The sequence below is a fragment of the Leuciscus leuciscus genome (genome assembly GCF_965113295.1).
Source record: "Leuciscus leuciscus genome assembly, chromosome: 8".
Classification (NCBI taxonomy): Eukaryota; Metazoa; Chordata; class Actinopteri; order Cypriniformes; family Leuciscidae; genus Leuciscus; species Leuciscus leuciscus.
In genome coordinates this window covers 19,431,873-19,447,383 of record NC_138732.1, presented here as the reverse complement: position 1 = coordinate 19,447,383, position 15,511 = coordinate 19,431,873, and the positions used below count along the sequence as shown (strand labels likewise).

The window sequence follows — 15,511 nt, the reverse complement described above, 5'->3', positions numbered from 1 at the left end:
CTGAATACAGTTAAGAGAAATCACATGATGGTGGTGAGGAGAAGAAGAAAAAAAAGTTACCTGTGAAAAACTCTCCAAACTCTTGTTCAAGCTTCACTGCCTTATCAAAGACTTTATTGGCTTGCTCATATGTCTGCCTCTTATTCATTTCCCTGTTGAACAAAGATTTGCATTACTTATTTCACAATGCATAAGTACATACTGCAGTATATATATCTTTAACATTATAAATAGTGATGCACTGAAATGAAAATTCTGGGCCAAAACAGAAAATTCAGGATAAACTTGGCCGAAAACCAAAAATTACTTGTTTTTTATATTATTTTAAACTGTATTAATATTAGACATTTTAATTCAGAAAATGCAAGTATATTTAATAATTAAAACTTAAATTAAACAAACTCGCAAATGTAACAAACATTTCAATTGCTCTCATGGCAGTTTTTATATCAACTTTTTAATATTGTTTCTACTCCAATTTGGTGGTGAAATATAAACACTTAAGCCCAGGACCCAGCAAGTTAACGTCAAAGATCTACTGTCAACAAAAGCCAACTGTGTTGTCACCTCTCGATGGCTGCGTCTCAGCCAAAAAGCTGCGCTTGAACACACCAAAAGGCCTAAAGGTGACTGTCAACTAACACGTGCGTTTTGCGCCTGCATACAAGCAGGTATCAATAGTCTATTTTCATCATTTAAAAAGGGAAACCGAAACTAGGACTGCAGGTATACAAACCGTTACAAACCGTCAGCGCTTGCTTTCCATTTTGAATATCAATCACTTCATTCCAGTAGACTCATGTTACTATAAAAATATTCGTGCATTCGAATGCTCAGGTAAGATGATGTAAAATTATAACGGCCTTCTGTCTGTATCTAGATTTTTTTGTTCGCTTTCGCATTTATTCTCGTTCACTAAGCTGAACAGCCAATCAGAGTTCTCTGTTTAACCGATAGCCTGTTGCAAATTCAACATGCTCAGCCCAAAAAACCCAGGCGGTTTCTGACTAGAGCCAACGGTGCGGAACACACCGAAAAAAGGGTACATTGAGGGTACATTCACTCGACAACTATGTACTTAAAGCAGAAAAGTTGTTCTTTTGCGTTCGTCCATCGCATAACACCGTTTTATTAACTAACAACGGAAAACTTTGTGTAAACGGCCCCTGAATGGCTTTCTTGAGGTAAATGTAACATTACGGAATATATTGTGTGCTTTATTTGTAAACACATTGAGATTACATGATACATTTCAGTAAGTCATTCTACATTTTTCTACATACCTTCTGATGTTTATTTAGTGCTCTAACTAGTAGTAAAGAAAGAGATGATCGGTTTATGTGTGCTTGAGAATGCTGCTTAAACTACAGCGAGTAGTTTCGTTACGCCGTGTTACAGTGCCAAAACGATTTAAAAAATGTTTGTGTTAAAACCAAGGGGCAACATTCTAATCTGAAAAATGAAGCCTACCCGGTAGTGCGAAAAACTGCAATACATTGAAAATCCGCTAGAGGGAGGTCCCAAAAGGGAGCAAATGTCCATAGACCCCATGTTAAAATGTCCGTTTTCACAGCATAAATTCATGTTTTTACAGGTTGGTCCCATCGACTTTTATTGTATTTTTCGATAGGTTCCGAGTGCCTGACAACTGTGAGGGAGGTGAATTTTTTTCTAAGTCGTTAGTTTAGATCGTATTTAGATATAAAATGTATGACAAATAAGGGCGTGGTTAAGTTTGATTGACAGCTTGATTGACAGCTGATAACGAGCATAGGCAGCGCCAAGGAGAATGACAACATAAGAAGCGCCATTTTTTAATATACAGTTCAAATATAATACTACTGTTTCTGTATCATGAAATGTAGTTTTAAGAGTTTTTCAGGCGAGAATATAGTTGTTTAAAGCTCAAATCTGTGGTTTATTTATAAAGATTTATGAAAATTGTATCCAGGTTGTGAGATCCAGACGATCAGCGGACGCTCAACGCTCATGTACCCCGCCTGGAACAGCCTTTCCTCGGCTAGTCGTTCTGACGTTTGCCGCTGACTCTGGCGTCTCTGTAGTGGTTAAACATGAGATATAATTCGTCTTGTGTATATCTAACGAGCGATTTTTGGTCTCGTGAATCTATAATTTGTTCCCTGGCCAATCGTTTTGGCTGAGGGGAAGTTTCATAACTTTATAAGCTATTTAACTTTACCGTTGTATGGTTAGACTAGAGCGCTGACTTTGTATGTTTGACTGAATTGTTTGCTTTATTTGTATAGCTTCTTGTACCATTTACTTATACTTTTATAATGGCTAATATTGATAAAACTGAAATTTAACAAAAAGAGACTTAAATTTTAATACAACAAAGATGATCTGTAATGTTGTTTACTGCAACATCTGTTGTTTAGTACAAATGCACATATTGCCTGGACCATATTAAAATGTTTAATATTTTTTATATTATATTTAAACGAAAAGAGGCAGGTTTGTGTTTTATATTTCGTTTTGTTATAAATAGGCAAACGTTATATGCAGTGAATATAATCAATACGCGTTGCCTGAACCACATTTGTGTTGCTATAATGTTTAAGATTTCTTTAAATGAAAACGAAAAGAGTTAGTATGGTGTTTTATAACATATTTCGTTGCCTAAAATAAACATACAGAGATAACCGGAGTAGCAGAGCGAGCTGAGTGACGCGCGCTGTTCTGTACTTGGAATAACCGGACTCGCGTCCTATACCCATATATGGATTAGCCAGAAGGTGGGCGGGGTTAAGATTTTCCAAGATGGCGCCGCCCATACCCCCCATAAATGGCTTCAAAACCGTTCTTCAGAAAGTCTATGGGTGACGTCACAGACGCTTTGTCCATATTTTTTACAGTCTATGGTTAAAACCTTGAAATTTGAAACTTGTTTAATATTAAAACAAAGTACAAAGCTTACTGCAATTATTGGATGGCAGGCGCTATAAATGTTAAGTGAAGTTGTGTACATGCATCAAAAGAAAATAGCATCAACTAAAAGATCGATCTTGAGTTTTAAGAATCAATATCAGTATTGATTAAAATTGTCAACCCAACCCTGGAGTCCACACAGCTGACACGTTTTACTGTTGTAGTTTATCCACATTGTATGCATGAAACAGACGCTGAACAGACAAAATGCGGCATCGGAAAATTTCGAATGAAACGCCACTGATTCGGTCAATTATTATGGCCCTTCAAAACCATTTCGGCTCAAAGCGAAGATTTTGGTGCATCCCTAATTATAAATATATTATAACTTGATCAATTTAATGTCATTTCTGAATACAAAATCTTACACTTACATTAGGGCCTCCACAGATTTTGGCTTGATGAAAATGGCGATTGGATAGAGCTGTGCTTGCTGCAGTCGCTTTATGGCGTTCCCAGACACATCCAGGATACAGTGTTTCCCCTACAAGAGGATTAAAGAAACCCTTTCATCCTGTGTCACACTTTCACTGCACACAATGATTGCCAGAGGGAAAATATTTAAGGATTAAACAGGAGTTCAGATCTTCTGGCATGTTTACACTAGGGAGTCACTGACCCTTTCAGCCACTGCCCGGACAGACAGGATGCTTGTTCCGTACAGATTCTCATTGAACTGGCCGGCCTCTATAAATTTGTTGTCCTGAATGTCCTTCTCCATTTGCTCCCTTGAAGCCACAAAGTGGTAGTCCTGCCCGTCCATCTCATTCTCTCGCCGAGGACGAGTTGTATCTGAGGAATCGTGCATACGTCTTACTTTACTTTTACAAGTATTGACAAAACATTTCATGATAAAGATGTTTTGCATGTAGCCACTGTGGCCTTTTCTTATTACACTCACGTGGAACACAGGATCCAAACTTGTGAGAAAACTCCGAGATCAAGTCATCGTTTACTCTGTCCTTCATTGGACCAAGGATAATCACAGGCCTTGTGTAATGGACTGAAAGGAAAGCCAAATCAATGTTGGTCAAATATTTCCAGCCTTGAGAATTATTTATTGGCTTTATGGAGGACATGTCATAGAAAAGCAGGATTTTCCCTTCTCTTTTTAAAAACTATGTACATAAAGCTCCCTTCCCCAGGCCACCCAGACCATTTATGAAAACGAAACTACAAAGTAAACATCGAGTCATTCAGAAATCGATCACATAAACAGATGACGCACACATTTGCATATCACCTATCGTTTATTAAACACCTTGGCCCACCCTTATGAAAGATTTACATTTACATTTACATTTATTCATTTAGCTGACGCTTTTATCCGAAGCGACTTACAATTGGTATATATGTCAGAGGTCGCACGCCTCTGGAGCAACTAGGGGTTAAGTGTCTTGCTCAGGGACACATTGGTGTCTCACAGTGGATTCGAACCCGGGTCTCTCACACCAAAGGCATGTGTCTTATCCATTGCGCCACCACCACCCCCTATAGTTGAAACTATGGCACATATACTTCTTGTTACTGCCTCAACAAATACAGTAAGGGCCAGATTCACTAACAGCTTGCACCAGCGCAAACCCTGTTTTGGCGTTAAAAAACTACAATCAGGATTTACTTAAGACACGCAGTGAAAATATTTTGCGTTGAAAATGCGTGGACAGTTCTGTAGGAGTTTCCCTTTCAGACCCAAAACTTATGGGAGTAGAGTATTAAAATTCATCATGCAAGGTGATTTACTAAGGTTTGTGCTCATCAATTTATTAGTTAATTTGCGCCAATATTACCGCCCCAAAAAAGTATGTCTTAAACCAGATGCAAATTTGCACTGAAATGATGGAAATGATCCGGCTGCGTGCATCGTTCAGTAGATCACACGCAAAACTTTCCACTCCCATTGGCGCTTTTGTGGAATTGCGCTCTCACGCTAATTTGCCCCATTTAGTTAATCTGGCTCATAGTATGTATACATGTACTTCAATTTTTCTGAAACAATAATTTGTTCTTTTTTTTTTGTCCAACTTTTGTCATGTATTACTTGTACAGAGAAATGGACACTAGCTTGACCACGCAAAAACAAGATGATAACTGAACATGTAAGGCAGTGAATAATCCCCCAAAAAATTTTGTTTTTGGAATTTGCCGTTTTGTCATGTGGGTAGGGTAAACTAGGATTAAGGGTCAGAGAGAGAGATTGGGAAATAACTAAATTAGAACCATTTCAAATATTATAAATGAACTTAAAAAAAAGAGTGCAGAATGTTGTTTATGGTTATGAATACTTACTCTCCTGTCGAATCACTGGCTCATACGATAGAATTGTGTCTTCCTGACCCTCTGCATAATGAGAAATGACAAAATTAGCCATATGAAACACTAAGGTAAATATGAATTAGATTTTTTTTTGTCCAAGCACTAAATGGTTAACAGCATGACCCTGATCAAATGGAATGCTGCACCTTGGCAGACTATATTGAGACAGATTTAATGCAGTAAGCAATGAAAAGCACAAGCTAATGAATGTTTAGAGCCACTTACTAGAGCTGCTTTCGCTGTCACTGGTGTTGGAAGTCAAGCACTCTGTGGATATAAGATGAGGGAGGTTTAGAAACGTCACAATGCACACTTTCACCCATATGTAAGATTAATACTATATCAAACACAGTTCGGGATGAAACTATACACCCTCCCGTATCATCATGCCAAGAATAGAAAAAGCTGAGAGAAGAGAGGAAAACAAACACAGAGAACTTTTGGGCACTTAAATGGCTGCCGTTTCCTTAGAAGGGAAATGGTAGGATGAGGCAGCAATAGGAAATTAAGTATTTCCTTTTCCTACGACCCCAGTGATCTTAGATTCTGTGCTGAACGTTTCCTATGACCTTGCCAGTGTTCGGTTCATCAGACAGTGATACTGCTCCTCATGCCAAAGTAAACAAGCCAGAATTGGGTTCCTTACAGGAATCAAATAACAAACATCTCTTAGATACAGTGACAACATGATAGTGCTAGGATCCTTAAAACATTAAACATGCACTCATCCTGCCCAGTATGAGCTGGTTCTGAAGACACTATGGGTCCTGAAGAGATCTGCCATTGATTCACTCTCTCTTTAGTAAACAGATCTTTGAATTAAGAATATTTATGTGTGAATGATTTATGCATTTAAAGTCAGTTGCATTCCTTCCTTCCTTGCATTTACTTCACTAATGCATATTACTTATTGTGTGTGATTTTTCAATGTGTTATCTCAGAGAAAAATGTCTTTATAATCTTTCAAAATGTAATTTCAAAAGTAAATTTTTCCACTGATATCACTTAAGCCATACAGATTATTAGATTGTTAACCAATAGATAATACCTATTAAAGTATTTTTTTTTATTATCAAACTCACATTAAGTCTGGCCCCATAGTGGTATGTTACACACACTTTTCACCTTCTAATCAATACTCGATTGATACAATCAAGCCCTACATATTTAGTTGCTAAACATCCTGTTTCACTTGGAAATGCGTCACTAAAATGAGTTGCGAATGGCAATTAACACTGACTTTCAAAAAGTGGCAGATGAATCTTAAGGCAGAGAGGAGATTGAGTGAGAAAGAGAGAAGGAGGAACAGAAAGAAATAATAAAATGTGTGTGTGGTGTGTGGCACAGCCGGTTCAGTTAGCTTAGGGAACAGCTGCTTGACAAAAGGAACCACACACTTACTCAAACTCTTTGATCCATAAAAGTCATCGCTTAACCCTGGGAAGTCCTGAGCGTCCCGACAGGTGAAAGCAAGAACAAAGAGAGAGAGCAGAAAGGAAGAAGAAAGAGGTTAGTGAGAGGCTAGTAGAAGAGAGATGTTGCACTCTCGAGGGATGAAGGAATACTAACATCACCTTGCTGTGCACTGAAAAATCTGGGTTGTCCGATTGTAATTTAAGTACAGGGGATTTCCATGCAGAGTCATCGGTAACAACGTTTTAAGTCCAAATGCTGAAGGGAGCAGTTCTAAACAGCTCTGACACAGATTGATGTTTGAGCACAGCATTTGAGTGTTAGTGCAGCCTCACACCTGTGAGAAGTGCTGAGGTCCCCCTCAGAGCAAGACAAAGGCCGGAGAGGCCCTGATTGGATCTGTTTTCTCAAGGAAAGGTCAAGAGCCAATCAGAAGCCATCTCCAGGGTGAGTGACAGTGACAGGATGAAGCATGAAGGACAGCATCAGAGCCCTTGTCACACGCTCATACTCACGTTCGGTCTCCACCAACTCCTGCACTATATTCTCCTTGCTCTTGTAAAACGGGAACTTGCGTGATAGGTTGAAGCTTTTTTTGCGTTTCACTTTGACTGGCTGCGTGGAGATGAGCCGATGGTGGGGAATGGGGATGAGGAATGAAACAAACACAAAAAACAGAATGGGTTTCAATGTAATTCACAACACACATGCAAAAATAAAACCAAAGACAACGTGTGATTGCACAAACAATGTAAGTGGGGATAATGAATGTAAACGTAACTTGGATGCAAAGCTACATTCAGAAAAAAAGTTACATTTAACTCTGAATGTGAAAGGGAATACGCAATTGAACAATAAAAGAGATATGAAATATCTTCTTCAAATTGCAGCTAGAGATGCACCAGTCGAATGGCCATAAATTGGAACTGGGTGGTTTTTAGTTTTATTTCGGCCGATCTCTATTCTGGACTTGCACAAAAACTGCAATGTAATAATTTCCGGAAATGTAATTCGTGTGGAAATATTAAGTAGAATGCAACAAGGACGTTAACACAGGCCAGAGACGGGACACGCTGAAGACGGATGCAAAGAAGAGAACACTGACACGCCAACAGAGCAAATACTGTACCAGGCACAGCAAGCTCACGCTTCACAATACTCGAAATATAGGAACAAAAATATAAATATAGAATTGGGGGTGGGGGGTAATATTAATGTATCTCTGAAGGGAACTGACTGTCTTCAGAAAAGTATCGATGGCATTTTCTTTTCCTCTACCTCCATATAAAGTAGCGTATATAAGTGCAGCACTGCTTTGTGGATATTTGGGGGATATTAATCTAATTTTATCAATCAATAAATTCCTCTTGAAACAAACTTTGTTGTATTATTTTAATTTAATACTGTGAAGCTGCTTTGATACAATCTGTATAGTGAAAAGCGCTATACAAATAAACTTGACTTGACTTTGTGTTCAGCGGTACCCAAAGAAACTGCTACTGTTCCATAAGCGCCGCCTACTGGAGAGTGAATTTGCATTTTCATTCCTTCCGTCTACTGTTTTTGTTTTATGTAGGTGTCTTATGTAGCATAATTTCACAAATCTAAAGTCAGACCATTCTGTTTTTGCTTTAAATCTTGAAATTATACAATCTAATTCAAATCACTCAAAAACAACTGCTCATGCTACATGTGTGTAGCCTCTTTGTTTGGATCGAGATTAAAATGCAGTGGTTGCCTCTCATTTCAAATGGGTACAGATATATAACAAATACATTTGCTTAAAAAATAAAATAAAATAAAAAAGGAACTGGCCATGAAAAAAAATCATGATCGGTGCATCACTAATTGCAGCATAAAATCATGGGTGTTGATAAAAAATAAAATAAAATAAATGTAAAAGTGAAGTGTGTAATTTTAAAATACTTTTGTAAAAACACGTTTTTGCCTCACTGTTTAATGTGCAGTCAACTAAACTACCATTCAAACATTTGGGGGCAGAAAAACTGTTTTATGTTTTTAATATGCAGATTTGGTGCTCAGGAAACATTTTGTATTATTATCAATGTTAAAAACTGCTTAATAGTTTTCTGGAATTGGTGATACATTTTTTTTATTTATTTTTTTATTCTTGATGGATAGAAAGTTCAAAAAACAATATTTATTTGAAATATAAATATTTTGTAACATTATTAATGTCTTTACGGTCTTTAATTATCTTACTGACCCCAAATGTTTGACCGGTAGTGTACAACTACGCCATTTGTTGGTGCAACATTGTGCACGTTCAAAACATAGCTGTTTGTTTGAGCATCCCGACCAGTCCATTACACACTTCACCCTCAAAAGTTCAGTTCACCCAAAAATAAAAATTTGGTCATTTACTCACCCGTATGTCGTTCATTCTGCCAAACATCTCCTTTTGTGTTTCATGAAAGAAAGAAAATCATACAGGTTTGGACAACATGAAGGTAAATAAATGACAATTGTCATTTTTGGGTGAACAATCCCTTTAGGTTACAAAGAAAAGAGTGGGAATCTAAACATAAAAGTGTTTCTCAGTCTTGGGTCTGGAGGGTCCCCAACAGCCAAATCAGGTCATGGAGTACTCTACTAATGAGCAGAGCAATAGAATCAGGTGTATGGTGAGGGAAACACCAGAAATGTAAATTGTTGGGGAGACTCCAGGACCAGGATTGAGGAGCATTGATCTAACCATCACAGCTGATTATAATGGCACAGTACAAGTTTGTAGTTGTATGCTTTTGTTTGTGTGTCACTCTGAGAAATTAGATGCTCAGTAACAGGAGCCTCCAGGATACTGTGAGAAGCCACCAATTCCCACACTCAGGGGAAGTGGGGCAGCTCCCACGACTCCTTCACAGGGGGAGGACGACGACGACTCACTCACCCTGTTGGACTCGATCATGCCCGTCCTTGCATGGAACTTGACTGTTTTTAATCGTGCACGTTCTTTCTTTTCCACCCTGTGGATCAAAAAATAAAAATGTGTGATTGGCAGTGAACACAGTCCATTACTACAGGGGCAATGTTGTAATTGTATCTTGGCTTGTTGGCAGTACTGTACCTTTTCTTGCTTGGTATGACCCCAATTTGCTCACTCTCCCCATGGGGTGTAACCAGCCGTGCCTGCCACCACTCATCATCGGAGGCATTGATGACATGCAGGATGTCCCCATAGGAGAAACTCAGGCCCTGACTAGGGAGGCAACTGTCCCTGGTCCTGTCGTAGTCAAAAAGAGCCCTGGGAAAATCAAATGAAACAAGTCGTACATCAACAGTGTGCTAGAGGAGTGGATGTTCAGACTTCATTGTCAAACATCAGTTGTGTTTGAGTAAAGGGTGGGTGTGGGGATACACATACATCACTGGACAACTGCACCTTTTTTCTTTAAATTTGTTTAGCAGATTCTTCCTCATTGAAAGCAACTTACAGTACACTTCTTACCAAAGACATAGCAACCATTTGAGAAATAATTTGCAAGATTATTTATTTATTTATTTTGTTTGTTTATTTTTAACATTTAAAGTACTGTTCAAAGATTTTGGGTCGGTACAAAGTTGCATTTAGGCTATGTGTTAAAAAATTGTTAAAATGGTAATATTGTGACGTTTTAATAACAATTAAATGACTGTCTTCCGCTAATCTATTTAAATTTTTTCCTGTGATGAAAAGCTGAATTTTCAGCATCATTACTCCAGTCTTCAATGCCAAATGATCCATCAGAAATCATTCTAATATGCTGATTTGCTGCTCAATAAATATTTCTTATTATTATCAATGTTGAAACCAGTTGTGCCATTTCATATTTTTGTGGAAATTATGATACTTTTTTTCAGGATTCTTTGATGCATAGAACAAAGAGTACAAAATAACTGTATTTATTTTAAATAAAAATATTTTGTAACATAAGTGTCTTTACGGTCTCTTTTGATAAATGTATTTCTTGCTGAATAAAAGTAATAATTATCATTATTGTTCATATTGTTGCTTGCTATGCCCTTCGCAGTCAGTTCCCCCTAGATCAACCTGTGGTTAAGCACTCAAGGCCACAATAGTGATAGAGGATCCCAGTATCATCATGAGAGGGAAACCAGATGGCAGATGACGTTGAGTACAGAAACACAGTCAGGCATTGTGTTTAAAGCTGAATGTCTTTACCTTGTCAGACAGGTAAATCCAAATGAAAGGAGAAAAACCAGTGGAGCGGGCCTTCCTGTTTCTCAACATACCTCTCTCCTAGGAAATACTAATTATAAGCCCACTGAGACGCGCACACATAGTTTGCTGCACAGCAAAATAGAGGACAACATCAGGACTCTGTTTTAAGATAAAGCCATACCGGGTGGGATAAGTGCTGACTGACATGCCTGTAACATTTTGACACACATTTATCTCATTACTGCATTCACAGGAATGTGAAAATGCCTTGAGATCTCACACCTACCATTAACACGTGTGGTCAGCTGACTCATGAACCCAGAGCAGCTGAATGCTTCATTAAGCACAGCTCACTTTAGGAGCAAGCTACCATCAGAAGCAGGCCACACATTCATTAGGCAGATTATATATTTAATACGCACATAACTAGACTGCTACCCTTTCTTTTGAAAATGTGCCGATTATACATGTTGAATCGGCCAAAAATAAACCTGACAGCGTCCGACTAGAGCCAACGGTGTGGACCTTCGTGTGTCCCTGGCTTTACCCACACTGTCTGAATGCAAACAATAAACAGCTATGCATATAGAACAAATTACCTACAACAAATTTGGAGGAAACATATGGATACATTTAAAATAATAAAATATAAATATAAAATTAATAATTTATGACTTATCAATAACCATGCATTTTTTTAAAGTATCAAGTGTTTCTGATAAAGTTAAACAAAAAAGTATAAATTAATTTTCACCTTGCACACACTGATTTGATTGAAATACATCACATCCGGTCGGCCAGTAGTCCCTCAAGTTTGTTGTGTTTGTTGGATTTAAACATTACAAAGTAAATGTTTTTTAACACATTAACACATTTCAAAGTTCAAGTCAGATCTGAAGATTACGCATCCACATATGGTCGGGACCTCACACAGCCCCTGTGCAACTCTCCATTGGATATGGATGACTTCCACTTGTCGTGTACAGTGGAAAGGCGGCTATAGAAGGCCACCTCAGAATGTCTTCTTTTAATCCAATCGTGAGTGCTTACTGTGATCTGCTCTGGCTCATTATCCTGCTGAAGGACTCATGAACTTTAACTGAAATACAGATCTCTAATACAGGGCTAAATGTTCTTTTCCATAATGACTTGATAGATCTATGATTTGAGGGTGCCATTCAATGATTCCAGGTACCCAGTGCCAGAGGCAGCATAACAGACATCAAAATAAGAGTCTTCTTGCATTTTCAACCACGAAGGTGAGTAGAAGGTTCTACCACTGTTCATTCAGACAGTGACAGGTGGTTGGAGTCTAAACTGTTGGACCTTGAGCTAGATGTTCCGCTTGGACCTGTTTTGTAGATTCTCTTGGTTCTCTCTCTACCCATTGCACCATCTTTTGTTGTTCTTAACTTAATTTTCCTCTCACTGCCTTGTCCAGGGACACTGGTTACAGTCCCATGGACTCTAAACTTCTTTATAATATGATACAGTGTGCCTCAAAACAGCAGAGCAAGCACTTCACTTCATTTAAACTGAATGAGTATGGAATATGTACAATAAGGTTGGAAACACTGGTAAAACTATTTAGGGTAGAATTATCGATAAAAATATTTCCGATGGTTATCAATAATTACACTGTAAAAAAATAAAAGTTGACTTAACTTAAAATTATGAGGCAACTTGCTGCACAGATTTTTTGAGTTGACTCAACCAAAACATCTCTATAGTTGAGTTGACTCAACTATAACATCTCCAGTTGAGTAAACTATTAGTTGAGTCAACTCAAAAAATCTGTGCAGCAAGTTGCCTTATAATTTTAGGTTAAGTCAACTTTTCTTTTTTTACAGAGATGCACGATATATCAGCCACCATATTGGTATCGGCTGATATATGTTCATTTCTAATGTTATTGTTTTCGACCTGATAAGAACATTTGGCAGGTTTCTTAAAGTCGATAAATAATGGATTATTCCTTAAGCTGAAACATTTCAGATGTGTGCTGTCCGCCATGATGGTTTTAAATTGCTTGAAAAATTATTGGAATCACTTCAAAAAGGAAAATACAGTTAAGTGCAACTTGTGCAGCGGAAGTCTGTCATATAGGCTACATAAAATTATAATGATAACACTGCTGTAAAAGAATGTTAGGGAAGAACGCATCCACGATAGAGTTACACCTTCATGACTTGCAGTCAAGTTCGCTTGTGCATTTGCAGCCTTTTTGTTTGTGCAATTGTTGTAATATTATGTTTATTTTGTGTATATATACACATCTGATTTATCTCATATAGGAGTATTAACATGGTAGTAAAGTGCATCTGTGATCATCTTTAGCTTCAGTGCATGCAGCTCAAATGGCAACGCACGACATTAATAACTATGATTGGGGCTGTCATATTATATTCATCATCTTACTCACAACATTATAATGAGAAAACTATTGTAATAAAATGTGAATTCTTTGGGTTTAGTTGCCGTTTCAGCGCATTTTTCCGGGAAGAGTGCACACAAAACTGGAGTTACCATTCTGATTAGCAAACAATTAGTTCAAGTTCACATTCGGGTCATTTTGTGCAGATATAAGTTGTAATATTATGTTTATGTTGTATAAATATATGATTAATCTCATATAGCATGCATTTGGTCGAGTTAATTAACCCCCCGCTAACAAAGCACTTCAGTTTCCCGGTGTTCATTCAGTTCATCAGCTTCAGCTCACGTAGCTCAAACGGCGATGCTGTTATTTAAAACAGTCATAATCATTTTAGATGTTTCTTTTTCAAAAACATTGATACATTATTAATAATAAAAAGCACTTTTATTTTTCTTGTAAGCCTATCATTTCATCAATAATATGGTTTCATTATAATCATTTTATTATTGTCTGTGCTTAGGCTATTACATTTTTTTTTTTTTAAATACAAACGTTTCGGCATTGACGAAGGCAAATATCCGAAACGTTTGTATTTTTATTATCTCCTGCTTGATATGATACTAATACAAATTTTTTTAGAGTGCAGACCTTTTTTGCCTTTTCATACTGATATATAGGCATAAGCACCTAATTAGCTGGGAGAGCGCGGTGAGTGCTTTGATTGGGATAAAGAAAGTTGGCCATAGGAGTGTAAATTAATTTGAAAACTAACACTGGTTGAAACTAGGCTACAGTACTATATATATTTGATTTATATTGAAGTGCTTGGGACATGGCTTTTAATGATGAGACTTTTGATTTTGTAAGCAGGCTCTCAAAAATTATATTAACCCTTTAGAACCTGAAGCTAAAATAGGTGTTTTTCACATAATTTGATTTTTTGACTGTAAAATTCTAAAACAATGTGCTATCTTCATGTGCAAGGTGTCATCTTTTTCAGAAAAAGATAAGCTTTCAACAAATTACAGTTATTGACCATTATTGTGTGGTGAGTTTGTAAATATAATTTAAATAGACAAAAATAAAAAAAAACGAGAATAAATGTACTGATTTTTATTTAGAAAAAAACTGAAAAAAATCATGAACGAAAGAAACTAACACTTTAAAGTTGAAAAATTAACTATAATACATACAAGTCTTTTTGTGACATTGGGTTGCACAGTTTTCATTTAGGACACTTTTTTTCATACACGCACACATACAAATGCACGCATTCATAGGCACGCACACATACACATGCACGCACTACATGCTTAGATACGTGAAAGAGTAACGGCCATCCGCCTCCCATCTCGTATCTCTCTGTTCAAATCCTTCCATCCCGCGCTGCTGTCATTTGCAGACGGAAAGCGTGACATAACCGTAATAAGCCGTATATTGGCGAAAAGCGCGTGATGTCAACTATTTGAATTATTTTGATAGTGCAAACGGTTGAAGAGTTACAGTGACATGAATACAGCTTGGTTGGCTGTGTCGTCGACGACACATCCGGTTTTTAAAGGGTTAATTTAGATTTATCGGCCAATATATCGGTTATCGGCTTTCAAGTATAAAGAATAATCGGTTAACGTATCGGCCCAAATTTTCCTATTGGTGCATGATGCATCCCTAACAATAATATTATAAGATATTGTACTACAAAAAAGATTTCACTTCTTTTCACTGCTTAAGTCTCACTTCAAACAAAATGCATTTGTTGATGAAAAATTTATAATGTATAAATAAACACTTTTTAGAAAGAAATAGTGCATTATTGGAATTAAATGCAAGACAGCTGATACTCAAGTTCAAACATGTCTTAATTATTTGAACTAGAATTTTACACCAAACATTTTGAATCTAATTGACTACTATGCCTGTTTGATCAAAATGAAGGTTCCTCTGATTGAATAAGCACTTTTAAAAATATGATCAAAATATCAGTACAACTGAATGAAGGAATCGGGGAATGAAGAAGATACCTGACGTAGAGGGAGCGTTTCTCACTGGTGCGGAGGGAGCCGGAGCCAGAGCTCATGCTGCTGTTCATCATTTGCTCCCTCAAGTCGTGGATCTTGGACTCAAATCGACTGTATTCTGGAAAGAGACAAGGCACACAATCCATCAGCAACACCTATATTTACAGTGATATTCCGGGCTTTGCTCCAGGTTTTATGAGTGGAAGTGCTTGTAGAGCAGGTCAGAGAAGGAAAGCTCAGCAGCTTATTGAGAAC

At 37.4% G+C, this 15,511-nt stretch overlaps 1 protein-coding gene across 10 annotated transcripts in view; it reads right to left on the bottom strand.

The window, feature by feature from the left end:
* dlg3 (discs, large homolog 3) overlaps nucleotides 1-15,511 on the bottom strand; it is a 99,652-nt gene that overhangs the window by 3,074 nt on the left and 81,067 nt on the right. For 5 of the 10 annotated variants that reach the window (XM_082178027.1, XM_082178033.1, XM_082178028.1 and 2 more), the window contains 10 exons: nucleotides 15,260-15,374; nucleotides 9,767-9,943; nucleotides 9,590-9,665; nucleotides 7,194-7,293; nucleotides 5,491-5,532; nucleotides 5,239-5,289; nucleotides 3,851-3,952; nucleotides 3,569-3,741; nucleotides 3,324-3,433; nucleotides 61-152 (listed from right to left, as the gene is read on the bottom strand). In XM_082178027.1, the coding sequence (XP_082034153.1) occupies nucleotides 61-152; nucleotides 3,324-3,433; nucleotides 3,569-3,741; nucleotides 3,851-3,952; nucleotides 5,239-5,289; nucleotides 5,491-5,532; nucleotides 7,194-7,293; nucleotides 9,590-9,665; nucleotides 9,767-9,943; nucleotides 15,260-15,374 (1,038 nt within the window). Of the gene's footprint in view, nucleotides 1-60; nucleotides 153-3,323; nucleotides 3,434-3,568; nucleotides 3,742-3,850; nucleotides 3,953-5,238; nucleotides 5,290-5,490; nucleotides 5,533-6,666; nucleotides 6,713-7,193; nucleotides 7,294-9,067; nucleotides 9,098-9,589; nucleotides 9,666-9,766; nucleotides 9,944-15,259; nucleotides 15,375-15,511 lie in introns of all 10 variants that reach the window. The other 5 variants (XM_082178031.1, XM_082178034.1, XM_082178035.1 and 2 more) reach the window with 3 other exon arrangements.